At 52.1% G+C, this 26,996-nt stretch overlaps 1 protein-coding gene across 2 annotated transcripts in view; it reads right to left on the bottom strand.

The window, feature by feature from the left end:
• The window catches only part of Itpk1 (inositol-tetrakisphosphate 1-kinase), a 137,577-nt gene that overhangs the window by 101,459 nt on the left and 9,122 nt on the right, over positions 1-26,996 (bottom strand). For both annotated transcript variants that reach the window (XM_057783164.1, XM_057783165.1), the window contains exon 2: positions 2,284-2,308. In XM_057783164.1, the coding sequence (XP_057639147.1) occupies positions 2,284-2,308 (25 nt within the window). The remainder of the gene's footprint in view (positions 1-2,283; positions 2,309-26,996) is intronic.

Raw genomic sequence — 26,996 nt, 5'->3', positions numbered from 1 at the left:
GATGAATCATCAAATCCATCACCCATGAGCCAGCCAGTAGCCAGCTCCACCGGGTCCTCTTTCACTTTTGTTACTAGCACCATGGATCCACCTCCAGTCATTACCGCCAGGGGTTACAACGACCTGCTGCTCCCTTGAGGACGGAGGGCTGTGTCCTGTGGGCCCACACTGGGCACAGCTCTGCAGGGCACCAGCCTCTGCCTGCCAGGCCCAGTGCCAGGCCCGTCACCTGGACTGACTCAGTCCTCCACGATCCTGGGATAGGTCAGCCGACTGCCCCGTCATGTGGACTGGCAGGCTCACCACACAGCCAGAACCTGAGCCCAGGCCGCCTTGCTCCTCATCTCCAGAGACGCTTGCCTGGCGGGAGTGGCTGAGGCAATCTGCTAGTTCTCGCTGCTGCACACTACGTGCGCACACCCACGCCTGGGAAAGGTTACACACCAAAGCTCCTTTAGAACAAAGGGCCACTTCCTGGGTACACCACAGTCCCCATAAACGTCCATCACTGATGCTACTGCAGTTGCCAAGAGATAACAGGAAGAGAAATGACTTCAGGAACCTGGATAAACAGGCAGGATCTTGCCCAGGTTCCTCATGCTTAGGTCCTGAACCCAAGTCCCATCCATTTAGACAATAGCGAAAGACCAGCAACACCAGGAGGGCAGTAGCTTGTAAACCGGTCACGCACTAACACAGAAAGATGACCACAGAGCAAACCAGACAAACCTCAACCTCACTCCACCACCAAGCAGCTGACGTCTCCAAAGGCTACAACCTCACTCCACCACCAAGCAGCTGATGTCTCCAAAGGCTACAACCTCGTGAACCTCAGTTTCCTCATCTCAACAAGAGGTACCTCCTCCCATAAAATCAGGACCTGACAAAGGAGATGGATGCTGAGGGCATGGGGCATGGCCCTCCTAATCCTCTAACTCACTCTCACCTAACCCAGTGACTGGCGCCCTGCCTACCTCACACTGGGATGTGGTGCACAAAAGCCCAGCTGATTCAAGAAACCCAGCCAAGGTATTTGACTTCCAGCTTCTTGCAGAGTCTCCCTCGTTGCGTTCGTGTTTCAGAGTTCTCGCGACTCCCGGGACACCAGGAGGAGGTTTGGGGAGAGGCTTCGCCTTGGACTTTGAGAAGCCAGAGTAGAAAGTACCCGGTTTGGCTTCACTCTGTCCCCAGCCACCACTCCTCCCCTCAAATCATCACCCAAATGAACAACAGACGCATCTTGAAAGCTTTCAGAGCCCTTTGCCTGGCACTGGCTAAATCATGGCTCCAGGCTCCCACTCCACCCACAGCCAGAGTATAGAGATCTCAGGCACGCCAGGGAAAGGCCTGTCTGGATAAGGAAACCCTTTCCTACAGCTGCTGAGCAGGGGCCTCCTGAAATTGAACAAACAAGGGCTCTAAGTACTCTTCAGCAGGCTTTCTCGAAGCTTCCTTTAGATGTCTGCCATCAGCCTTGCTCAGGTCCCAATCCTGGGTGACCCGCTCTCTGCAGGGCAGGCAGATACAGCTGTCAAAGCAAACGGGAGGGCGGACAGCCTGAAACCAGGTCAGTCGGTTCATCTTGGACAGGGACGATGAAGGTGAAACGGGGAACCAGGCAAAGCTTGGTGCACCTGGCATAACCTGCCCTTCACTGTGGGTCTGTATTTCTGGGCTTACATGGAGGTAAACACCACTCTACCATCCTGGAAAGACATAACCGTAAGGGCCAAGGTCTTTTACCAGAATATCAACAGGTAATCCCATGCCCAAGCTCTCTCAGAGAGATCAAACCTGTCGACCTTCCTGAGGCGGCTGCAGTGGCGTCTGGATAGCCACTTCAGGGCCATCCCACCATTCTTTCTTCTCTGGCCCTCCTTCATTTGTCCGTACTCTCTTTCCCTTCCCATCGCTCATTCTCCCCCATCCAGCCTTCTTCCTTCTCCAGCCAAGGAGCCCAAGACTGAGCAGAGGACAGGATGGCAGAACACACAGCCAGTCATTACTGTCCCCTCACCTTTCCTAACGCCAACCCAAGTGCCATGATCCCCAGGACTCCCAGCCCTGCCTATTCCTCACACTGTAAACTCTCCAAACGCCGGCAGCCACCAGCCTGAGTCTGGACCCAGCTGGGGACAGGAGCTGTCAGATCTCCACGGGATGTCACAATCCAGGCACCCATAAAAACGGCCGACCACCCGACCGCCCAAACTCTCACGAAGACAGGTTAAGCGTGCTGAGGTCACCATACAGAAGAAATGTGGAGATGCAATCTGTACTCACCTGCACGACCTCTATCCCTCGCTTCCTGCAGAAAAAACAAAGAAGACAGGTGTTACTGCGGCCAGCAGAAGCATCCTCGCCAGACCACCCCCACAGCCAGCCAAGAGCGAGAGCGGGACTGACCGAGAGAGCGGCACACGCAACACTCAGGCCTCTCCGGCCAGCAGCCTGAGAAGGACCTCCTTTCGAAGGCAAGATTACTGAGCCCTGAGCCCCCAGTTCTCTTCACAACCTAGAAGAGACAGTTGATTCCCAGGGAAACTGGGATGGAATTCTGTAGAGCTGGCAACAACTATCAGTCTCCCGAGCCCTCTAACTCTGAGCCAGGCTGAGTCTTCAGCAATAAGACCTCTGGCCTGGACAGCCCCAAGACTCCCCTGTTTGCCTCAACTATCACAGATAGAACCCCAAAACATTCACCATGATCCAACGGCCTTGTTCTGGGCCACAGGCCTGACTATCACCAGCTAGCCACTTTCCCACTTGCGTTTCTCCACTCCTGGCCACCACATCCAGCCCCTCCTACCATCCTTGGTCTCTAGCAAACCCATATCCCTCTCACCCTTAACTTGGTTGGGGGAGGGGTGCTTACACTACCTGACAAAACTCCAAGATTTTTCTCAGTTTGAGTTTATTTGTTTTGTTTTTCAGACAGGAACTCACTGTGCAGCTCTAGAACTTGCTATGGAGACCAAACTGGTCTTTAACTCACAGCAATCCACCTGTCGCTGATTCCCAAGTGCTGGAATTAAAGGCGTGCACCGCCACACCAGCCTTTTTTTTTTTTTTCTTTTAAAGTTTTTCGAGACAGGGTATCTCTGTGTAGCTCTGGAGCCTGTCCTAGAATTCATTCAAAAGACCAGGCTGGTCGCAAACACAGAGATCCGCCTGCCTCTGCCTCCCAAGTGCTGGGATTCAAGGCGTGCATCACTGCCACCTGGTTTATTACTAATTCTTAACATACAAAGAAACAGGCTTCACCAGGACATTTAATATATATACATCACTATCCTTTGTTCTTACTCCTTCTTCATGCCGGCCCCTTGCTGGTCACCTTTCTCCCCACCCTCCTGCTTCCATGTCACGCATATCCGACTGCCCTCACCACCTGTAAATGGAGACTGCACTTTCCCCTCCTCCTCCCCTCATCTACCCTCAATTCTGTCAGTACACCAGACATTCCCGCATGCCCATGTTTACTGCTGCGCATTCACACACAAGGCAGGGTATGGGACCAGACTGCAGCTCTGCCAATAGAGGAGCGCATGAAGAGACACATCCGTGGAGTTTTATCCTGCCGTAAAGAGGAAAGCGAGTATGGCGTTTGCAGGGAAGCGGATGGAACTAAGGATCACTGTGCTAAATGAAATAAGCCAGACTCGGGAAGACAAATATGTTTTCTCTCACCGTGGAATTAGCCTGGGCTTTGCGTCCTCCATCTTTCTCCACCACCTTCCCACATAGTCCCACGGCCAACTATCCATCACACTCATCTCCCTCGCCCCATCTGAGCGCACGGGTTATGTGTACATCTTTCCAGAGCGTGCCACACTAAGGCTCCCTGCTGACTACCCACCTTCCTTCATTTCCTACTCGCATTTCCTGCTGCAAGCCCAGCTAGGCCTCCGCCTCCCTGAGGTCTGGCGCACAGGGCTGTCTTATCCCTCTCCAGAGTGTGCACTTGCCATCCCCAACCTTCAGGACTCAGCTCACGCGAGTCCTCCCCCACACACTCACACAACACACCCATGAACCTGGATTCCCATTCTTCCAGCCCTTAGCCTCTGCTGTCGCTCAGGAAGAAAGAGTCAAACCAGGCCTGCAGGGACTGAAGCGGTCCATGTGTGTATTTTACCAAGGAAAGGGCTCAGAGAAGGCTGGGGTCCAGGCAAGACTGGGGACCTACGGTTCATTCACCTAGACTCCTTGAAACAGGGACTGAGTAAAATTAAAAACTGTGCCCCTGGCCAAGTTCTGGTGCCCACCCACCAACAGCTGCCCATAAAGGGCTGCTGTCCAGTAGAGCTATAAATATGGAAAAGCAGCTTAGCTCCCAGCCCTGGCACAATAAATGCCACATCCAGCCTGGGTACTAGCAGCCTCAGGAAACAGGCAGGATCTCCCTCATTTGAGGTCCTCACTTCTTCTTTTTTTTTTTTTTTTTTTTTTTGGTTTTTCGAGACAGGGTTTCTCTGTGGTTTTGGAGCCTGTCCTGGAACTAGCTCTTGTAGACCAAGCTGGTCTCGAACTCACAGAGATCCGCCTGCCTCTGCCTCCCGAGTGCTGGGATTAAAGGCGTGCGCCACCACCGCCCGGCTCTCGTCCTCACTTCTTACATGTTCGCCAGTTGCTTAGCAAATGCTTCCTGAGGTCCAACAGAGGAACCAGCAGACAGCAGGGCTAAGGACCACTGTAACCATCTGGGTCAGCCAGAGGAAACATGTGGCTAACCTTTCCTTCAGCCCTAGGCTCCAACAGAAGCTGGCTCCAAAGAACCCAATGAGAGAATGCTATGGTTGATAGCACTGGGGTTCTCATTCCATCTCCCTGTACTTGCTGAAGGAATGACAGCCAGCGTCACCTGCTCCCGTGACCGCACAAGGCACAGGCCAGATACATGGCAGCCCTTAGCCCCTGCTGTCGCTCAGGAACAAAGAGTCAAACCAGGCCCGCAGGGACTGAAGCGGCCACCCGTGCCCACAGCAAGGGGACACACCGCATCAGGAGGAGGCTCAGCAATCTGAGAACCTGGATCATCCGCACGTCTCCTTCCCAGATCCTTCCACCACAACTGGAGAGAGAAGAAAACTATAGCTACTGTCCTGAGCGAGGGAACCTGGCCCAGGTCACACAACCTAAAGCTGCTCAAGGTGGGCTCTCAAATCTCAACAAAACATGGACCTGATGGGAAAGGCAGACGACATGGGCACACATCACCTACACCTGGTAGGACCGGTTTCTCCATGGCCTTTAGTCTCCCTATGGTCAAGATTCCCATGGGGAAATCTGCTCATATCCAGATGATCTCAACATGTGGTTCTTACCTGCTAAGACATCTGTAGTCACTTCCCATCGGGCCTCATTTTACATCACCCCAATCCTTTCAAAGAGATGGGGAGGTCTCTAACTTTAAAACAGATGGGATGCACACCACAAGAAAGCAACTGAGAACGTCTGGTTGACTGAGATCTTACAAAGGGGCCAAGCTCCTCTAAGAGCCCCAGCAGGTCATCCAGCTCAGAGCTCTAGGAAGGAGGACAACAAAAGGGGGAAGACAAATGGGGACTTGGGCACTGCTAGAGTGTCCCCTCAGGACACAAGTGCACGCGCGCACACACACATGCACGCACGCACGCGCTCACACACACACACGCACACACACCACAGGCCCTTCACTGTTCACTGGCAACATGCAGGCCCACAAGGAGGGGGCCCGGATTACCCCTTTACTTGAAGTTGGGACAGGATGATGCTCAGAGGCTCAGGGAATGTTCCCAAACTGGTGCGACACAACTGGACAACAGACCTTGAGCCCCTAAGCCCTCTGTGGACTAGGGAAGAGGCGGGGCAGGGAGATTCATAGGAGCCATTTCTCCTAGTTTCACCTCAAGGGACACAACCTGTCAGGCTCGATTCAATTCTTCATCAGGAAGTCCCAAGGTGTAGACTCTGAAATCCTGCTGCAACCAGAAAGTTCAGAAAGGAAATCATGACCCCAAAGAGCGGGAGAAGAGAGGACTATGAAAGTCAGGGGAGGGGAGAGAAACTAGGGATCTGGCTGTGGAGTCACTCCTCCATCCCACCGCGTCACCCAGACACAGGCGTATGAATGCTGCGGGCTCCAGGACGCCAGCTGTCAAACCGTCCGTGAGTGCAGAAGACCAGAGCAGACTACGTGAAAGGAGACGTGCCACCAAGAAGCCACAGGCCACTGAAGAAACAGCACAAGGCAGCACAGAGGACCAGGCAGGCAGGACCTTGCAGGGACAACTCCAAGGCCACAGGAGAGCCTTGAGGAGCAGAAACCCCAGGTGCCTCACACAGCTCTGTGCAGAGCAATGTCCAGGAGAATGGGTACTTGTGCACACAGAATGAATCCTAAGTACCACAAGAAAATGATCTCAGCGAGGCTTCAGGGCAAGGGCAGCTGGGAGGAGGGGCTAGAGAGGAGGCAGACTTCTCCTTCACTGCATCCTTGACAGAGGGCAGATGGAACATCAGGTGGTCTCCCAAGTCCTTCCATGGTGGGGTCACATGATGGTCACATTAGACACTGAGATTGTAGGACAGTGTCAACATCTGGGTCCTCGGAAGGCAGGTCAGAGGGGCCCAGGCTACAGTGTTCAGTGGGGGCGGGGGGACCACAACTGCACAGCAGCGGATGACCTAGAGCCACGTCCTCGTTTTTTGTCATGAGCAAATTCATTACTTTCAACAATACGGGAAAAGGAATAATAAGAGTTAAAAAGTTTAATAATTTAAATGTTATTAAAAAGCCTGTGCCTAGGGGCAATTTTAGTTTTCTTGATAAAATCTGCACTAGTAAGTTTGGGGCAGAGGTCTACTCAAACTCATAATCTTGTCTTCCGGCTGAACACCAATGATGGGAGGGCCCCTCCCCAGAACTCCAGGGAGAGTGCGCCCTGAAGGAATAGGAATTAATGGCTTGCAGAGAAGAAGGATGGCCCCTCCTTTGGAGAGGAACAGCTCTAGGTTCAGGATGGTGACTTGGACGCCTAAGTGCCACAACGACCTATCCCTCATGCCCATCTTGCTCAGCCACGCCCACAGTACTTGCCTTGGCTAACGAAACGTGAACTGAATTGGCATGTACTTCAGGAAACAGCATTCTGTTGTGACTACCAGACCCTCCAACTAGTCCTCCTGACCTGAGAACATAAAGAGTGAGAAGGTCCCAGTCTGGGAAGAGGCTAATCACCAGGAGGACCCACAGCCAGCACGCGGAAGGCTGAGGCAGGAAGACTATGACTCTGAGACCGGCCTACCCCAACCCCATCCACGAGAGCAGGGGACACTGCCAACTGGAAGTATGTCCCAGGCATCTGGAGGACAGGGCTCTGCAATGGACAGGACAGAATTACCTGGTCTAAAGTAACCACAGTGTCTAGAGAGACCACAGTGGCTTAAGGGACACAGCACTGAACCACTGCCGAGGGAACATGGAGTAGGCATATCCACAGTGGACTCTGTACGAGTTTGAGCCAGACCTTTGACGTTTCTGCCCTCTTGAATGCCCGTCCCTGCAGCCTGACCTAGCCTGTCCAGACTGACACCTGCTCTTCAGGGAGCAGGGGTATGCCCTATCTCCACACCCCCAAATATTAATAAGTCCTGGCCACGCGCATGTGAGAATGCAGCCTGCAAGGTGCTGAGCAGCCAGTAACACCAGATCCTTCTCTCACCCCTCCCCAGAGGGCCCCTTCTCTAAGGCACCCAGCCTGGCCCACATCTGCTCTTCAGCCACGGTGCCAGCTGACGCTACCAGTGGCTCAACGGCTGCAGGCGGTGAGGCCCTGGACCCAGAGGCTGATCTTAATTTTGGCCTTCCATGCCCACAGCCCCTGCCCAGCAAGTTCGAGGCTGCTTTCGCACCCACCTCCCAGACTAGTACCAGGCTCAGCCTGGAGCCACCTGCCTGCCTGTTCCCTCGCTGGAATCCCGGTTTCCTTGCCGACTGCTCTGCGATTTGGATTTTCCTCCTATTAACAGTGCCAGGAACTGAAATGGCCCGATATAAAGACAACATATGAACAGAATTTTAAAGCCAGTACAAACATATGAATTGTTTGGACAGCACCAGAGACGAACCAGATAAACTGAAACCTGCCATATGTCCTTTTTAATTTATGGGATGGGGGGGGTAGGAGGGTTCCTTCCCTTAATTGGAAAGTCAGCATCCTGAAGACCCTGCCCACACTAGGTGCCCCACCCAAGGGAGGCAGGCAGGCCCAGGTGTTATTTTCTCTCAGTACAGACAAGCAACCTGACTCATCAACCCCTCGGACCTTGAACAAGCCAGGGCCCCGGAAGTGGCTCTTCCTGGTGAACCCACACTGGCAGAGCAAGTGACTCACCCTTGTTGCTCTTTCAGGAAAAGGAGGCATCTGGGGCTACAGTGCCCGTGCAACCCACCCTTCAGTTTCCAGAGCAGAATCAGAATGGGGCTGGGGTGAGCCACGAAGGTATCAGACCTGACCCTGACCCTTCAAAGCTCTGACAGACCTCTTTAGAGTAAAGAAAATCTGAATGAAATCTTTTGGGCCCTCAAGTAGGAGAGACAGACTCTAAGAAGAGCTACCCACAGGCCTCCTCCAACCTGGCTACCAGTCGACCTTACTGAGGCTTGCAGTGCAGTCTGCTCCCTGGATGCAGAATTCTGAGTCCCAAGAATGCAAGAATCTCGGCCTGGTCTCGGCCTGCAGGGGCTCTAAAAGGGAGACGTCGGCCCACACTTTCCTAACAGCAGCCTTCAGGATACACCTGCTGTGCTGTTACACAGCAGTGCTGCTTGGACGTAGCATGCATTAAGGCACTGACGCTCAGAAAGGCTGCGCGCCCATACCCAACTGCCTCCTGAGCAACCATACACCCCTCAACCTGGCCCCTAGTCTCGGGACCACCAGAGGGGATCCTGAAGCCACAGACATTGGGGAGAGGGGCTTCTCTTGGACACAGGTTTTCGTCACCCAACTGTCACCGTCATGTGCTGGGTTTCTCTGTGGAACCCTGGCCCAGAGGAACACCTAAGCCACAGGCCTTGCCACGAGAAAGGTGGGGGAGTACAAACCATGAGCTGCTGTGTGCGCCCTGTGGGCCCGAGCTGAGCCAACATCCTCACTAGCCTCACCAGCAGGAGGCACTTGAGGGTTTACATCAAACAAGGGCCAGAGCAGGCCCTGTCCCCATCTCAGAGAATTGTCTAAATACTGCCAAACCTAAGGCACCTCGGGATGGCAAATCCCAAGGAGCACTGGCCTGTGGTAAGGTAGAGAGCCAAGAAGGCTGGCTCTGATACCCGTCTGGCCACAGAGAGCTGTGACCTTGACCCGAAACCGCTTTCTGGGGCTGCAGTGTCACCCCGGAGCCTGAGATGGGCAGTGTGGACGAGCACAGCATTCCATCCACACAGCAAATAACTGAACCCATGGAACCTTCCATGATGTGGGTCAGCCTGTTCTCCCTTCCCAGGATGGGAGGACTCGACCCTGGCCTGTCCTCTCTGGTTCTGGAAACTGTCACTCTTTGGCTCCCAGCCACATCACTGACTGGCCTCCACTGTACTGCCTCATCTCCTCTCTTTGGCACTCCTTCCTCTTATCAGGACCTTGGTCACTGCCCTGGGTTCACCCAGCTAATCCAGGGCAATTTCCCCGCCTCAGGATCCCCTCGCCCCCGCCCCCGTGATGACACCCTGCCCTCTGAACAGGAGGACGTGGCCATCTCTGCTAGGCACCTTGTTGTATTGGCTACAGCACCAAGGTTTCTTCGTTCAGTGGCTTTACCTCCCTATGACACCCAGACACTTCCTTGAAGTGCCCAGGGTGGGGAGACGGAGGAAAACCTGCCCACAAATTCAAAGGGAATCTAGATGGCCAAGGGAAGAAGAAACCGGCACTCAGGTTCACACGGTACCCACGGGGTCAATGAGCATTTCCAGGGTCCCTGATGAGAACAAGCAGGCCTGGAAAGGGGACCCTGGAGACCTAAGAACCCAGGCCTCAGACCTGGGCTATGAATTTGGAAGAAGGCTAACAATCCTGGCTCCAGGGTCACACTGAGGTCAAGGAAAGATGCCCAGGCCAGCCACACCCAACTCCTGGCTCTGAGGCAGGTCCCACCCTGGACTCTGCCAAGCGCTGTGTGCAGTAACAGATTCTCCGAACGTGGAGCCAGTTGGAGCCTAAAACTGTGCTGGCACCAGGCACACCAGGGCCCTGCAGGGGCCAGTCAGGCTTCTTCTGGGGGTGTAGGGACCCGGCCCCAGTCCCCATCCCAAATGCACTGAGCAACTCAAATCAAAAAGTAGTAACTTGATCTGCTGTCTGAGACTCTCCAGTTTCCAGAGGATTCCGAAGGCCTGGGCATGGACCCAAATGCTAGGCTAACACCTGCAGTACCTGGGCTGTCTCATCCCCACTCAGCCTGCTCCCTGAAACCACAGGAGAGAAGGGACGGGGAGGAGGGGATGATGACGAGGTGAAGGAGGTGCTGTGAGTACCAGGCGTTGCTCATACACTGAACACTCCCATAGCCTCCCCGCTGCATGGGACCAACACACACTCAAGTGCCAAGTTCAGAGTCATTAACACGCTTGCCCAAGGCTGGGAGCAAGCAGAGAGCACAGCCGTGATCTAAATTCAGCACTATCTCTCAAACTCAGCCATGTACCGTGGTCTGTATGGGGCTGTACACCTGGCTGTACGGAGCTCAGGTCTGCTAGGAGACCTCTGGGACATTTGGGAGAAGAAGCGTTCAGGACAGAGCTGGCTCTGGTCCCTCAGCCCATCCCTGCCCCAAGCCTGGCTAAAATCCTCTCTTGGAGCCTGGATTCACAAGGGGGAAGAGTCCTCCACACCTGAGGAATAGCCCTGACTGAGGCTATCAAGGGCACAGAAGACACTCCCTAAGGTGTGACCGGCCTCAAACATTGGGGAAAAGATAGCCTGGACAGGCCCTGCAGCATCCAAGGTCCAGAATTAGGATAAGTCTGGGTCCCCTTGGTTGTCCCTCAGCACAAGGCTGACTTTCCAAGCAAAAGGAACCTTCAAAGAAACAAAAGGGATGAGAAAGCAGATGTCTACTAAGCCACAAAAGAGGTGGTTGGCTCTCAGAGCAAAAGACTGTCTGGTAAGAGGTGAGTGTCCTGTGCAGAGAGGAATCCAACCAAGCAGGCTCTAGATACCTGCAGTCAGGAGAGGAGGCTGGTGCATGGGAAAAATGACACGACAAAAATCCACAGAATAGGCTGGGCGGTGGTGGCGCGCGCCTTTAATCCCAGCACTTGGGAGGCAGAGGCAGGCGGATCTCTGTGACTTCGAGGCCAGCCTGGTCTACAAGAGCAAGTTCCAGGACAGTTAGGATGGTTACAGAGAGAAACCGTATCTTGAAAAAGGAAAAAAAAAAAAAAAAATCTAGCGAATACCACCCAACCTCCAAAGGCTTCTGCATCTGCTAATGAGAGAGAAATCAGTTGCATCGCACGACTGTGGCACGGATGGAAGAGGTGAGATTGACACGGAGGCCTCAGAGGACCCCACTGCCCAGAGTCATGCTCCAGAGTCAGCTCACAGCAGGCAGGCACATGCCCCCCACCTCCCTCCTTCCCAGTGCTCATGCCCTGCCAGGCTCTGCAGCTGGGAGTCATGGCAACAGGCCCCAAACATCTGCAATAATCCCTCAAGCCCGACACGGGGGTCACAGCAGCCAACACAGCAATGCCAAGAGCCAGGGCCCTGTGCAGAAGAAATGGCAAAAACAGGAATATCTTATTCCAAGTAGAAGTAAAGAAAGGAGAGGGAGGAATGCCTGCCAGGCATTGGGAGTAACATATGCAAAAGGCACATACCTGTGTACTGTGGGCCAGCAGACAAGGTCTCTAGATGGTCTCCCTGCTGCCCTACATGTCCACCTCGTGCCAATGACCTTCCACTTCAGAAGCGTGACTCACCTCACTGTCCTGCCCCATCATGCCTGCGTGCAGCTTCTCTTACCGCCTGGCACTGAGGCCCCTAACAGATGTCACCACCCCACCCACAGTCCACACCCTGTCTGCTGTGCCCTACCCACAGGCCAGTTCCCACACACACTGACCACCTGCCTATATTTTACTCCAACGGCAGACACACCCCTTTCCTATCGACCGGTAAATCCTGTCCCAGAAAGGACCCCTCAAAGGGTGCAGGAGTGGGGCTACCACGGAGCCCAGGAGCCTGCGGAAGCCATCAGCCAGAGGCCTGCTCCAGACCTACCTCTTCCATTAAGGACCACGCCACGGTCAGCTGTGACTTGCAACCCACTCAGGAAGCTGGTGGGTGTGCAAAAATGACCCCAGATGTCAGAAGCCAGCACAAGAGGGAGCCGTGGGGCTAATTCACAACAGATGGATTACCTTCGATTACTCAAAATAAAGTCCTCCGGATGATTGCTGGCTTTCCCTTCAGCCCCCTTCTACTAAGATCATCTCATTCAACCATTCACGTTTTCCGTGCTTCTGAAGACTGACCAGGTGCCGGGTAGTTCCACCAATGGAACCTAACCGTGAAAACAGCAGGTAAGCACGCAAGCCCCGAAACCCTGAAATAAGCACAAGAGTAGGACCAGGAGAGACTGGAGCGGGGCTGCACCAGCTTCCAAAACCAGGAGGATCCAGCGGTGGAGAGAGCTGCTGGTAGCGGAGTCTGAACCCAAGAAAAGATCCCCAGTGGCTGGGCCACAGTAGGGAAGGACAGAAGTAGCAATTTGAGGCCTTAGGAGCCAGTCCTTTTATGGCTAGACTGCATGAATCCAGGAATTCGCCTTCTGCCTTAAACTCATTTGAACTGGGTTTGCTGTCACTTGCCGCCCAGTATCCAAACTAAGAAGTCACCTGCCATCAGCTGCTCCGCCATCAGCTTCTGCCTACTGTGGAAGACAGACAGCAGCCTCCAACCTGGAGCTGTGCCAGAGCTGGCCCCATTCTCCTTCCTACTTGTGTCTCTCCTCTCTGTGGTGTCCTGGCAGCCCAGAGCTGGAAGGGAAGGCAGGAAGAGAAAAGCAGGTGTCTCTCAGCCGAAGGATAGAGGATCCCAAGAGCACTGGTTGGCTGATTGCACATAATTAGGAAGGGGGAAAAAAAAGCTCTTGAAAATTAGCTTCCCAAATGCAGATATAATTGCAAGTGTCCTTGCAGAGTGATTACAGCATCGGCCCAAAAAATGTTTTACCAGCAGCCCAAGCCCTGCCCTGCGGACAGAAAGAACGGAGCCAATAAAGCCGGCCAGGGCCAGGTGGCACCCAGACCAGTGCTTCCAGTGGCCCCAGAAAAGCACCACCAGTTGAGGAGAAACACACATCCAGCTTAGGACTTTCCCTACATAGCACCTGGCAATCTTCCTTCTTCCTCCTGTTCCCTTCCTCACGTGTTTAAATGCTACCAGCCACCAGACCATAAGAAGGGCAGCCTCCCCAACCACCTGCCTCCTACAGCCAGGTTGTGCTCTATGCCTCGGTCCCTCCATCTGAAAAATGGGTATGCTAGAGGTAGATAGCTCAAGACGCGGGTGGAGGCTGAACGAGGACTGACAGATAAAGGAGCGACCACTCAGGGCCACCAGCCCCTCCCACTCTGCTTCCACAAGAGGAGTCACTGGTCCTCAGATGCAGAAAGTGAAGACTAAGCAGCCATCAGCTCAGACAAGCAGACGGATGCATATAGTGGTATTCTGTTTGTGTTTTAACAAATAGAGCTTGCTGGAAGATCAGAGAGCAGAGCTAAGCCTCTAGAGGCCGGGCAGTGGCGGCACGCACCTTTAATCCCAGGACTCAGGAGACAGAGGCAGAGGGAGCTCTGTGAGTTCTAGTCCACCCTGGGCTGCACAAGGTTGAATCTGTCTGAAAGAGAAACAGTTCATACAAAGGTGATCCCGGCAGCTGGGATCCCACGCCTTTAATCCCAGAACTGAGGAGGTGGAGACAGGAGTGCATGGCTGGGTGGAGAGAGGACTCTAAGGCGGGAGGAGACAGGAGCTCCGTGCAGTCTGAAGACAAGATTACCCCTTAGGTCTGAGCATTGATAAAAGAACTCTCTAGTTCTCTCCGATTCTCTGGTCTTCAGCATTAGCTCCTCTATATGACTCTGGGTTTTATTATTAAGACCAACTAGAATTTGTGCGACAGATGCAGCCTAGGTCTGACCAAATCCAAATCCATGGTGTCATCATACTGGGTCCTTGTTGGGTTCTGAAGGGTAGGAAAACGCCACTCTGGGCTTCTCAGCATGGACCGGAGCACACAGACCTCAGTGTGGCAATGTCAGTCCTATCCTCCAGTCGCGGCACTGGGCCAGTGGACGTTAGGTGTGGGGACACTATGCAGGAGGTGTGGGGCTACTCTGTAGCTCTCATGAACTCTGAGTACTAAGGGAGCCTGCCTGGACAATACCCTGAGTAACCTCAGTCCATCTCGGCAGCCACTTCAACATCTAGACTTCACTGCCCGAGCCACACACAGCAGAGACGCATCCCCGGTCCTGCTGTCTCCTCAGCTGCCCTCCAGGGGCAACAGGCTTTCCGGGCTTGCAACCTTCTTCACAGGACAAAGCCCCAGGCCCACGATGACCACAACCGTGGTGGTGAGTAACGGGCTCACTCCAACACTTGCCCCAAAAGCTAAGCTCCAAGCAGACTCAAATTTTCCTTGTTTTGGGATACTCCTGCCAGCTCACCTTCCCTGCATGGGGTGGGATGGGAGTTAGGGGCCAACAGAGGTCACTCAACTCCTCTGAGAAGCCTTACTTCCTCAATTGTGGAGGAGAGGGCTAACTCTCCCTGAGGACAGTCCCCTGGGGGAGCGGAGCAAGTTAGGATCTGAGATGGTCAAGCAACTTCTGGAAGAAAGAAAGAAAACCAATATTAAACTACATCCCCAACATCACCTGCCCCCAACGTCATCTGCCCAGAAATTAACATGGGCCAACTAGGGAGTCTGGGGCAGCCCCAGGGCCAGCCTGTGAATGCCACAGCTAGCCAGGAGACACAGCTCCTAAAACAGGCTTATCCAGGGACATTTCAACTGGTCTCATACTGGACCTGAGATACAAGGACTGCTTTATCTCTATCCTGACCACAGCAGGGCAGTCAGGTTCCATGACAGGAAGCCACCTCCAGACTCCATGCCCTTTGTCAAATATTATGTAACACCCACATTCAGGAAGAGGACTCAACGGTGCACTAGTTCCTTGTGATCAAGGCAGTAAGTTTTGGGGCTTTAAGCCTATCAACTCCACTGTATGCATTAAGAAGCTGTAGCTGGGCAGTATATCACACGCCTTTAATCCCAGCACTCAGGGTGCAGAGGCGGGTGGATCTCTGTGAGTTTGAGGCCAGTTTGGTCTACAGAGAGTTCCAGGACAGCCAGAGTTACACAGAAAAACCCTGTCTCCAAAAACAACAACAACAACTCAAAGAATGGCTTCCATAGGCTCCTGTATTTGAATGCTTAGCCACCAGCGAGTGGATGAACGTTGGAAAGGACTAGGGGATTAGGAACTGCCGCCTTGTTAGAGGAAGGTTGCCCCTGGGTGTGAGGTTTTAAGTGCCCATGGCAGGCTCAGTGTCTCTTCTCCCTGCTGCTTGTAGATCAGGATGAAGAACTCTTAGTTACTCTTTTTCCAGCACCATGTCTGTCCGCATGCCTGCCACACTCCCTGCCATGATGATAAGAGACTAAGCCTCTGAAACTGTAAGCCAGGCCCCAATTAAATGCTTTCTTTTTAAGAGCTGCTTTGATCATGGTCTCTTCACAGCAATAGGACAATGGCTAAGACAGAAGTTGGTACCAGGAGTGGAATACTATAAATCACTATAAATTCTCTGAGAGGAAGCTGGAGAGGTGGCTCAGAGGTTAAGAGCACTGGCTGTTCTTCCAGAGGGCCCAGGTTCAACTCCCAGCAACCACATGTCAGCTCACAACGGTCTGTAACTTCAGTTCCAGGGGACCTGACACCCTCACATATACATCCAGTCAAAACACCAACGTGCAGAAAATAAATTTTAGAAAAAAATAAATAAATAAATTCTCTGAGAATTTCATTCACTGTATTTTGGTCATACTCATGCCCCTCCTTCAGCTCCTCCAGATCTACCCCATTCCAACACCACTGCATTGTATTCAGCTAGTCCTAGCTATGTAGTCTTGGGTGTGTGGCCAGCCACCAAAGTATGTTTGCCCTATCAGGTACCATACCCTTAAAGCAAACTAACTCTCCGTCCTCCCACAGCCTATCAATTACCCATAGCTCTTCAGCGAGGGGTGGGAGTTCATGATCACAAGCTAATACCGATACCATTCAAACTGTTCAACAGAACAGAAAGGGAAGGAGCACTATGAAGCTCAGCTGTGAAGCCACTACGACCGTGATACCAAAACCAGGTAAGGACACAGCGAAAATAGAAAACTATAGGATTAATTAATATCCCCAAAGATTACATATGCAAAAATCCTCAGTGACCTTCTTGCAAATCATATTCAAGAGCTTATTAATTCCTGGCATTGGGGCACAGGCCTATATAATTTTAGCACATGGGAGGCTGAGGCAGGAGGATCACTATGAGTTCTAAGCCAGTCTGAACACATAGTGAGATCCTGTCTCAGAAAGATAAATTAATAAACATATAAATCACATGGTCATCTCAACAGACACAGAGACTTTGGCAAGTTCACTCTCTAATGAAAGCCCACAAGAAACTAGAAGCAGAAAAGGCCATATCTTAGCCTTATAAAGGTAGGCTGTCAACACTAGAGTTAACTTTGTGCTAGTGAGAAAGACCTAAATGTATTCCCATGTGCCCTCTACCCACTCACACCACGGCTGCTCAGTATAGTGCTCACAGTCTTGGCTAGAGCAATGACCAAACAAACAAACAGATGTAAGAGAGAAAGGAAGAAGTCAAAGAACCACTGTTTGTGGATAACATGATCCTGGTTAAAAGATCCTGGTAATTCCACCAAAAAGTTCTTACATCTGATACATATTTCATCAAAGTAACGATAAACATTCAACATATGAAAAACCAATAGTTTTTCAACATACCAATAATGAACTTGTTAAGAAAGAAACGGAGGCAAGGGGGACCAATTCACAACAGCTTCGCGAAAACTGAAAATAGCTAAGTTCGTAAGAGGTATCCTGGTCACGGTGTCTCTTCACAGCAACAGACCAGCGACTAAAACAGAAGGGCTTTTCTAATGCTCCAGATGTAGAAACTGAGGCTCGGGGAAGCTCAAAGAAGTGCAGCAGGCCACAGCTTTGTGGGAGTGTAAAAGTCAAGTACACACCCAGGTTCCTGGCTGCTGGAGCCCAGGCTGCTTTGAGAGGGGGCTTTTCCACCCACTTAGAGAGAGGCCAGCTCCAGGACAGCACCACCCACTGAGGGTGCACAGGACCAAGGACGCTGAGAGACTTTTCATGTGACATCTACTATCCCAAGGGATAGCACGCACAGGGCCTGGGCACCCCAGTTTCATAGGGTTAGCTGCTCTGCCCTTCAGGTACTCCATGGTCTGAAATCTAAGCACTGACCCCTGCCGGCCTTTCCAGGGCCCTCCCTCTCACAGACCTTGTTCCAACCACATCACCTCATCCCCCACAAGCTCCCAGCTCCCCTGACATAGCTCAGGGCTTTAGAACTTATTTGAGGCTTGGGATGCCCCATCCCAGCCTTTTTGAAGCTAATTCCTCTCCCACTGCGCAGAGAGCAACCAGAACTCCAGTCCTTGGAAAGGCCTTCCTTGACTGCAGTGGGGACTGCCCCCGGACTCCTATCTCTGTTGTCCATTTCCTGGTCCCAGCCGAGGCTCCCCCTTAACTTCTCGACAGTCTTGTTGTTCTCTGCTCCACCTGCCTCCAGAGTAAAGCTGCAGACAGATAGATTCACAACCACCTGCAGCTCCACGGGACACTCATGACTCTGTCCTCCACAGACGCCTGTTTCCATGTGTGCACACCCACTCAGACACAGACACGTATACATAATTAAAAACATAAATCTTTTTTTCTTCATCAAGACAGGGTTTCCCTGCCGGGCGGTGGTGGCACACGCCTTTAATCCCAGCACTTGGGAGGCAGAGGCAGGCGGATCTCTGTGAGTTCGAGGCCAGCCTGGTCTACAAAGGGAGTTCCAGGACAGGCTCCAAAGCTACAGAGAAACCCTGTCTCGAAAAACCAAAAAAAAAAAAGACAGGGTTTCCCTATGTAGCCCCAGATGTCCTGGGACTTTCTCTGTAGACCAGGCTGGCCTCAAACTCAGCAGCCTGCCTCTGTTTCCTTAGTGCTGGGATTTAAGGTGTGTGCCACCACCACCCAGCAATCTTCTTTATTTAACTAAAAGGAATCATAAAATGAAGGAAGATACTTGAATCATAGTGATGTGTGTGTACTGTTATCTACCTTGGCAAGAAAACAATAAGAACCCTAAAAACTCAATAATAAGATTACAGCTCAACAAAGCCTAATACAGGCAATAAGTAGATCCTCTCTATAGCAGTTAGAAATAGCCATTCTCTACTGAACTTTATCCTTTGGGAAGTTTTATACTTTCTCACAAAAAAAAAAATTTATATATAAAATTAGGCGTCAGGATTTGCTCAAATATACTACAGCAATAAAATAAAAACAGGCATAAGTTAGCACCTGCTAGAGACTAAAGGGGGAAGTGAGGAACAGTGCCGATTTTATTCATCTTTCTATTATTGGTTAGAATTTCTTTTTTAAGTTTTTCAAGACAGGGTTTCACTATAGCTTTGAAGCCTGTCCTGGAACTCGCTTTGTAGACCAGGCTGGCCTCGAGCTCACAGAGATCCGCCTGCCTCTGCCTCCCAAATGCTGGGATTAAGAGTGTGTGCTACCACTGCCTGGCTGTTAGAAATTTTTTTTTTTTTTAAAGATTTATTTATTATGTACACAGTGTTCAGACTCCATGTATGACTGCAGGCCAGAAGAGGGCACCAGATCTCATTATAGATGGTTGTGAGCCACCATGTGGTTGCTGGGAATTGAACTCAGGACCTCCTGAAGAGCAGCCAGTGCTCTTAACCTCTGAGCCATCTCTCCAGCCCCTAGAAATTTTTATAATAAAAATTGACCAAAATAAAACTTCTGTTTGTTAGGCTGGTTTTTGTTTGGTTTTGAGACAGGGTCTCATTCTGTATGTAGCTCTGGTTAGCCTGGAACTCACTATGTAGCCCCGGCTATGTGGCCAGCAGCAGCCTGGTGACCACTGTCTCCGCTTTTCCAGGTAGAAATGTCCCCAGAGGGGCCTCCTACAGCTCCCATGGGACTTGTTCAGTATCAAGACGCCAGGACCAGGTTGACACATCACTGGAGCTGAGGCCGGGATAGGTAAAGGTCACCCTTAGACCAGCAATCCCTCTGGATCCAATTCACTATGTAGACCAGGTTGGAACTCATAGAGATCCACCTGCCTCTCTCCCTCCTAAGTCTACAATACCTAGCCCCCAAAATAAAATTTTTAAGACAATTCTATGGGCCTGGGGGCTGTGCTCAGTGGGAGGCCAGTAGATCTCTGGTCACCAAGACATTCTCTATTAGAGACCGTATGCTTAATGTGCCAGAAGCAACACCAAAAGGAGAGGGCGGGAGGAAGAGAGAAGAGGTCAGGGGAGCAAGACAGGGTTACAGACAGTGTAAAGTATAAATATGGACTCTGTTTACACTACACTGACAGGTGTAGAAATCAGAAACCAAAATGCTACAAGCACAATGGCTTGGCGTCCAGGACAAGCACATACCAAAAAGAACACACAAGAAAGACATGCAGGCAGGCGTGGGGGAGAAGTCTCTTCAGATTTTGGTTTGATGCTGTCTGCAGAAGGCTCTTTTCAGGGAGGAGATGACACCTGTCTGTCTCCTTCAACTGGGGTTCAGGGCAAGCCAGGGCCTCACAAGCAAATGGGAGGAGGAAGCATTGCTGAAACGGGGAAGGGGCACTGAGGAAGTCAGCCTTGCTGGGCCTTCACCAACCAACCACATGAGGTCCCTCCTGGGCCCTCTCAACCCTCCACGGGTCTCAGCTCCCCACCCTAACATACATCAGGAGAGAGTCATGGCCCAAGATCAGGCCCCTCCTGCTTAAGGGCCACACCAGCCACCTGCCCTAGACCAATCTTGAGATGGACAATAGCAATCAGCCTTCAAATGCACTTTCAGCTAGGGGAAAAAAAAAAGTTTAGATGAGAATAAATCAGAATCATACCATTCACTACGCTAGAACCCACCTCCATCAACTCGGTGGGAGCCTCCTCATCCCCAAATGCCCCACAGCTGGAAGCTGAAACCCATTTGATGTGAAGGCCAGACCCTGAAGCCCCTCCCAGCCTGATGAAGGAGGGCACCAGCTCAGGCTGTGGAGCCCCTCTGCAGTGCGGGATCACATTGAAGGCTGTGTCTTTCCGAAGAACTCATACAAGTTGAAACCTCACTCTTCAATGAGACAATATTTGGGGACAGATCTCAGGGAATTAGGTTTAGCTGAGATCATAAGAATGGGGCTCCCACATGGGATTAGCGCCTTTATAGCTAGGAAGAAAGCCCTCATCGGGAGCCAGCTCGGCAAGCATTCCCCGCACTTCTAGTCTCTGAGCGGGTCAACAAAATCTATCTGAAGTCCCAAGGCTGTGGTATTTGTTACAGGAGTCAAAGCTGGCTAAAACAAGGGGAAAGGGTCACTGTGAGTCCTGGGGGAGGTCTAGCCTCTGAAGGAGACCAACAAGAGCCCAGTGTTGCCCAAGGATAGCAAAGGTAACCTGTCTTCTGGCATTATTTCCTAAACAGCGACAATTCAAAGTCAACGCAGAGAAAAAAACGTAAAAGAGCCTCAGTTGCCTACATGAGTACATGTGTGTCCATTTTCATGTTTGCTTCTAAAAACAAAGAACAGGTCTGAGGACACAAACACACACAGTAGCAACACAACTGCCTCTGGGAACCGGTTTAGTGTAAGGGGACCCACTTTACCCGCAAGACCTTGGTGCCATTTGATTGGGGAGCATCGGTAGTTTGTTCTCTCTCTCTCTCTCTCTCTCCCTCCCTCCCTCCCTCCCTCCCTCTCTCCCTCCCTCGCTTGCTCTCTTGCTTGCTCTTTTTTTCATGTGAGACAGGGTCTCACTATATCGTCCAGGCTGGCCTTGAACTGGAGATGCTCCTGTTTCAGCCTCCCCAGCGTTAGGGTTACTGCACGGACTACCACACCTAACTTCTGGTGGTTTGTCAGTGTGCCATCCCCCACTCCATCTCTCTTTCTTTGCGGGTAGGACCTTTTAACCAAGGTTGTGGGCTGTCTCCCACAGTCTGCCTGAGCCAGGGCCAGGCCCCAAAGCCTTCTCAGAATTGCATGGGTCAAGGCACCGACTTACCGAGCCTGGTTTCAGTTTCCAGAGCTCTGACTTCATCAGCTGATTAACCAACGACCCTCTTCATGACCTCCCATGACTTCTTCATGACCTCCCATGGCCTCCTAAGTCAGGGCTGGTCCTGCCCTGAGGTTCTTTGGTTGTTCAGGCTGCCACAGCTAAGAGAAGCTTTGTAGAAGGAAAACTCACTTCCCAGGACCTTTGAGCTGGATCCTCACAGGGGACCTGTGACACCCCACACAGCCAGACGCGGAGTGGGCTGAGCTCTGACCCCAGTTTCTGCTTCCCTGGGCAGCTCAAGGCCCAAGAGGATTCTTCCCAGTGGACGGACAAAGGTCAGGCAAGTCCTGATGTCCGTGGTGACCGTGGCGAGGAGGGCTGGACAGCCCTTCTTTTCAGAGTTTCTGCAGCACATCCTCCACATAGCTGTGGAACCTGGCTGTTCTACAAAGGTTCACACCTAGGAATCCGGGCCACCCAGTGGAAACACCCAATAGGGGTTGAGCAAGCCTTGGATGGACTCCAAACAGGTCTTCTCTTCCCCTGGCTCCAGGAAGGACCATGAGGCCTCAAACCCTGGCCAGGCCCCATTGGACTAAGCATCTGTCCTGCTACCTGTTCACCCTCACAAGGGTGGGGAGACAGCTGGGGTCTGTGGCCAGCAGCAGCCTGGTGACCACTGCCTCCACTTTTCTGGGTAGAAATGTCCCCAGAGGGGCCTCCTACAGCTCCCATGGGATTTGTTCAGTAGCAAGTCACCTGGACTGGGTTGACACATCACTGGAGCTGAGGCCCGGACAGGTCAAGGTCCCCTCCTCTTAGACCAGCAATCCCTCTGGATCCAATGACCCAATTGATTGGTCACAGCTGCTCCTGGCTCACAAGATCCTCAGGGATCCTGGCAGATAGACAGCTCAACTCTCCCCAAGCAGAGTATAGCCAAATGGCAAGAGGCCGATGTGTTTACAGAACACATGGACTGTTTCACTCCAAAACACTTCAGTGCCAACACCCCAAGGTCCACACAGCAACCTCTTCCTGCACTCTGAGGTGTGGGGAAGCCTCCCAGAGACCCTGTGAGCTTGGCAGGAGGATACCAGCCCTTCTCCAAGGATGTCCACCCACCAGCCTTGGACCCCAACTCCTTGGACATATCTGTGTAGACTGACAATAGAACAAACCAGGACCAGGCTATTTAAAGACACAAGTGGCCAGTCCTGAGGCTCTGTTTTGGGCTCTGATTTTGGGGGCGCTCACCCTTTTCCCCTTAGGAAGTGTCCTGGCTCTAGACAGTGTGTGTGAAATACCAGGCCCTCACCCGGGGTTTCCACAGCCCAGACCTGATATAATAGTCCTTGTCCTCACATGGCTGGCAACTGAACCCCAGAAACAGAGAGTCCCTTCCCCCACCTGGCTGCCACCTCATCTCACTGCCTCTAGGAAGAGCAGCTTCTTTGGGGGGTCACCTTGTCACCACTAAGACCTTATGGCGGGAATGTCCCATCTCCAACCCCCAGCACACATCACTCCTTAGGTGAAGGCCTGGTTCAGACACAGTGTATTGCTCAGGAGGATAGGTCACAATGAATCCCCATCCCTGTGAACTTGGGTCTGAGGACCCAGTGGGGCCCTAGAGTTGGCAAGGTCAACTTTGAGCCAGTTCCAACACCCACAAGCTCTGTGACCCCAGGCAAGTTCAATGAGGAAACTAGGGTACTGAAAACACGGCTTTCACAGGGTTGTGACATGGGACAAATGAGGAAACACACTAAGGAACTCAGTCCAACTCTCTGTACAAACTAGAAGCCAGCTGTGCGGATTCACCTCACACCACGTGTGGGCCTGAGATTTAACGAGGTAGATAACAGCGGGGAAACAGACAGGGGGCAGGCTGCAAGGACCATCACTTAAGGTCCTGGACTCACATATACCTGAAGGCAGATTCTCCATGAATCAAATACCGCAAGAGCCAGCACATCCCCCTTAGCACAGGACCCAGACAGCACCCAGGTTTCTTTCAGAACCGATCCACCCTTCAGCTTACAAGACTGGCCATACTATCAACTTGCGCCTTAGACCATCACCCCATCCCCACAACTCACCATACTTATTGGTTCGAGGCACCCACAGAACCGGCCACATCCTCCCTGCCCATGAGAACACACCAAAATCAAAAAGAATCCCCAGCCGGGCGGTGGTGCACGCCTTTAATCCCAGCACTTGGGAGGCAGAGGCAGGCGGATCTCTGTGAGTTCGAGACCAGCCTGGTCTACAAGAGCTAGTTCCAGGACAGGCTCCAAAACCACAGAGAAACCCTGTCTTGAAGAAAGCAAAAAAAAAAAAAAAAGAATCCCCAGCAAGGCCAAAAGAAAGGCAAGGGATTGAGGCAAGGGATACCACTCACCTTGAGAACATCAACAAAAATAACTCATCAATTGATGGGGAACCTCCTTCAGTCAATGACCTTTAAGAGGCTGGATCAGGTTGGGGTATGACCTTTTAGGTACCCAGAGAAAACCACCGGCTCATCCAGCTCTCCATCCCCCAGCAATGGCCAAAAACAGAACTAACCCTGACTGAGCATTGTTCAGGTCAAAAGAGGGATACTTGAGGGCTCCAGAGCTGTAGAGACGAAGCCCCTTTGAGCTTGCATCTGCCAAAACCTTCATAGCTCAAAGGTCTTAAACCATATTCCTCTATCTCGAAGCACCCTTCTCCCTGCAGAAGGAGGTTACCTAAACACGTGTGAAGCACCTGCCTGAGGGGCTAGTCGATGGCCTACTAGAGAGAGGAGGGAAGTCTATACGTACTGAATACCTCTGAGGCACAGGTACCAGGAGCAAGTCCAACCAAGGGAGGAAATGAAGGCCCAGAGAGGACTGAAGCACAGCCGAGTCACCTAGCGAGGAGGAACACCGGGGCTGCGATCCCCAAGGAGCAAGCTGCCCACTGTCCCCTGGTCTGACAGGAACCGAGCCAAGACGCCTCTGAGGCTACAGCCCTCCCTTGTCCCATCTTTTCTTCCTTCCAAGGATACTGGAGCTAAAGCTCCAGGAAGCAGTCACTGTCTCGGGTCAGCTTGTGTGTAACAGTTCCCACTGACTGAGGCTGGCCAGAAGGTGCCCTCACCCACCCACGCCATCTGTCCCAAAGAAACACACATAGGAATCCCTCAGCCACCCCTCTGAGGCCCAGGAACTGCCCTCCCAAAGAAATAGTCCCAAGAGACTGCCAGATTTGGGAGACCTTTGTAAACGGTTTCACAAACCTTCTAAGGATCTAGCTCGAGTGGATACAGTTCCAGGGTCCCCAAAATTGGCCTCCAAAAAAACACATGAAGAGAAGTTAACAAGAAGAGTGGATCTCGTAGCCTTGTGCAGAAGAGCTCAGGGCATGGCAGGTAAGGACACTGGGATCTACCCAGGCCAAAGTTTAAAACAGCATTTACAAACAGGGCAGACACACTCGGCACCACAGGACAGTCCGTCAGACAGCTAGCAGGGCTCCTTGGCAGACCCAGCACCCTCATCAGAGTGAGTGCAGGTGAATCAGCACCTGGCACCCTCTGGCAAGCAATGTATAGCCAAGGATGTGGGCTATGGAGTTGCCAATACTGACATTCAAATTTCACACACTGGAGGGACCAACCATGAAACCCCAGAAAGGGATCCTTCTGAGCCTATTTCCGCAGAGATGGAGAGCAATGGATGGCATTGTGAACATCCATTCATACGGCAGTAAGCAAGGCAAGGCTCTGTAGAGCTGCCATGTGTCCAGGAAGCTCAGCTCCCGTGGCTTTAACAGGAAGATCTTCTGACCCCATGCACTCTATGCAGCCCATGACAGCTCTACCACCCCAAGAAAGAACCACACCCCACCAACTGGGCACCTGCAGATTTTCAAAAGTCAGAGCTGGAAGTGGGCCTCTCTAACCAGTCCACAGCTTCAGCCTTCCCCTAGAGATTTAAAGTGACTGGGTACCCAAACCTCCTTGAACACAGACTATCATGTGGCTGAGTTTGGTTGAAGGTGAGGAAAGGGTTACATCACCATCCAGGCTTGCCCCAGGATGGAGGCAACAGGCCCTGGGAATCCCATGATGAATATTAGAAACCTAATAATTTTGTTTGTTTGTTTTCAAGTCAGGGTTTCTCTGTAGCTTTGGAGCCTGTCCTGGAACTCACTCTGTAAATCAGGCTAGCCTTGAACTCAGAGATCTACCTGTTTCTGCCTCCTGAGTGCTGGGATTAAATGTGTGCCCCACCACCACCTGGAAAAATCTTTTTTTTAAATAATTTTTATTTTTTTTATTTTATGTGCATTGGTGCTTTGCCCACATGAATGGTCGTGTGAGGGTGTGACATCCCCTGGAACAGGAGTTACAGACAGTTGTGAGCTGCCATGTGGGTATTGGGAATTGAACCCGGGTCCTCTGGAAGAACATTAAGTGCTCTTAACCTCTGGGCCATCTCTCCAGTCCCCCGGCAAAATCTTTAAGCTGTAGCATCAGCCCAGATAGGCTCGAATCTGAGCTCCCTGCCTGCTGACTCTAGAACAGGGCTAACTACTCCATCCTTCGGAGACTCCTCTCCACGTCCCAAAGACAGACAGGGACGTGCAGGGCAATAAGGAATTCATCCAGCCAGACACCAACAGGCCCATAAAGCTTTATTCCTGTAAAGAAACCCCGATCCCAGGTCCTAAGAGGCCCCAAGCCTGGCACGCTGTGGCCAAACAATGGCCCTAAAAGGACTCACTCAGCCGTCTTGACCCCAGGGGTGGCTGCTATGCAGAGGTAGCTATGGGTCCCTAGGACGTCAGGCCCATCCCCAGATCTACTCCAGAGAGAAGAGAGCCCTGGACACTAGGTCGCATTTGTCCCGATGTTCCCTCACCCCCACAGCCCGGGCCTGGCGGCTGGGTGCAAACAGCAATGGCAGGAGAGAAATGAAAGTGAAACCAAGGAAGAGGCCTCCTTGACCCTGGTACCCACCTGCCACCCTCAGCCCCCCCTGGAAAACAGTGGACAACACCGCCAGAAAAAGCCTGCAGGAGTGAGGGCTGCCTGTCTGCAGGCCTCTTGTCTAGTCCTAGGAAAGGGCTCTATCTTTCCCTCACTAAGCACCTGCCATACTCGCCAGCCCTGGAGCAGGAGCAGAGGCAGGGAGGAGAAATAGCAAGCAGTCACCACAGCCAGCTGGCCAAGCCTTGAGTTCAGAACTCAGTGCCGTCTCCCCACCGCCTACCACCCTCTGGGAGAGCAAATGCACACCCAGGATGCTCAGCTCACAACCGAGTGGAGTGGATGGTGGATGAATAGATGTTGTGTTTCAGGCAAGGTGACCGGGCGGAGTGGAAGCAATGTGGTTTCAAGAGTCAACCAGCCCCAAGGGGGAATCCCGACTCTCCCTGAATCTAAATTTTCATCTAGCAAACACAGATGCACCACGCACCTGGGAGAGTCGGTTTTCCATCTATGATCACGCCAGGTCTGCGTAGGTTCCCAGCAGCCTCTGAGATCTAATGTGAGCTGCTCGTGTATAAGTGAGAAGAGAGGAGGTATATAA

This window comes from Chionomys nivalis, chromosome 10 (genome assembly GCF_950005125.1).
Source record: "Chionomys nivalis chromosome 10, mChiNiv1.1, whole genome shotgun sequence".
In the NCBI taxonomy this organism is placed as follows: Eukaryota; Metazoa; Chordata; class Mammalia; order Rodentia; family Cricetidae; genus Chionomys; species Chionomys nivalis.
Note: the sequence above shows the minus strand (reverse complement) of the source record. Positions and strands in the feature narration are given on the sequence as shown.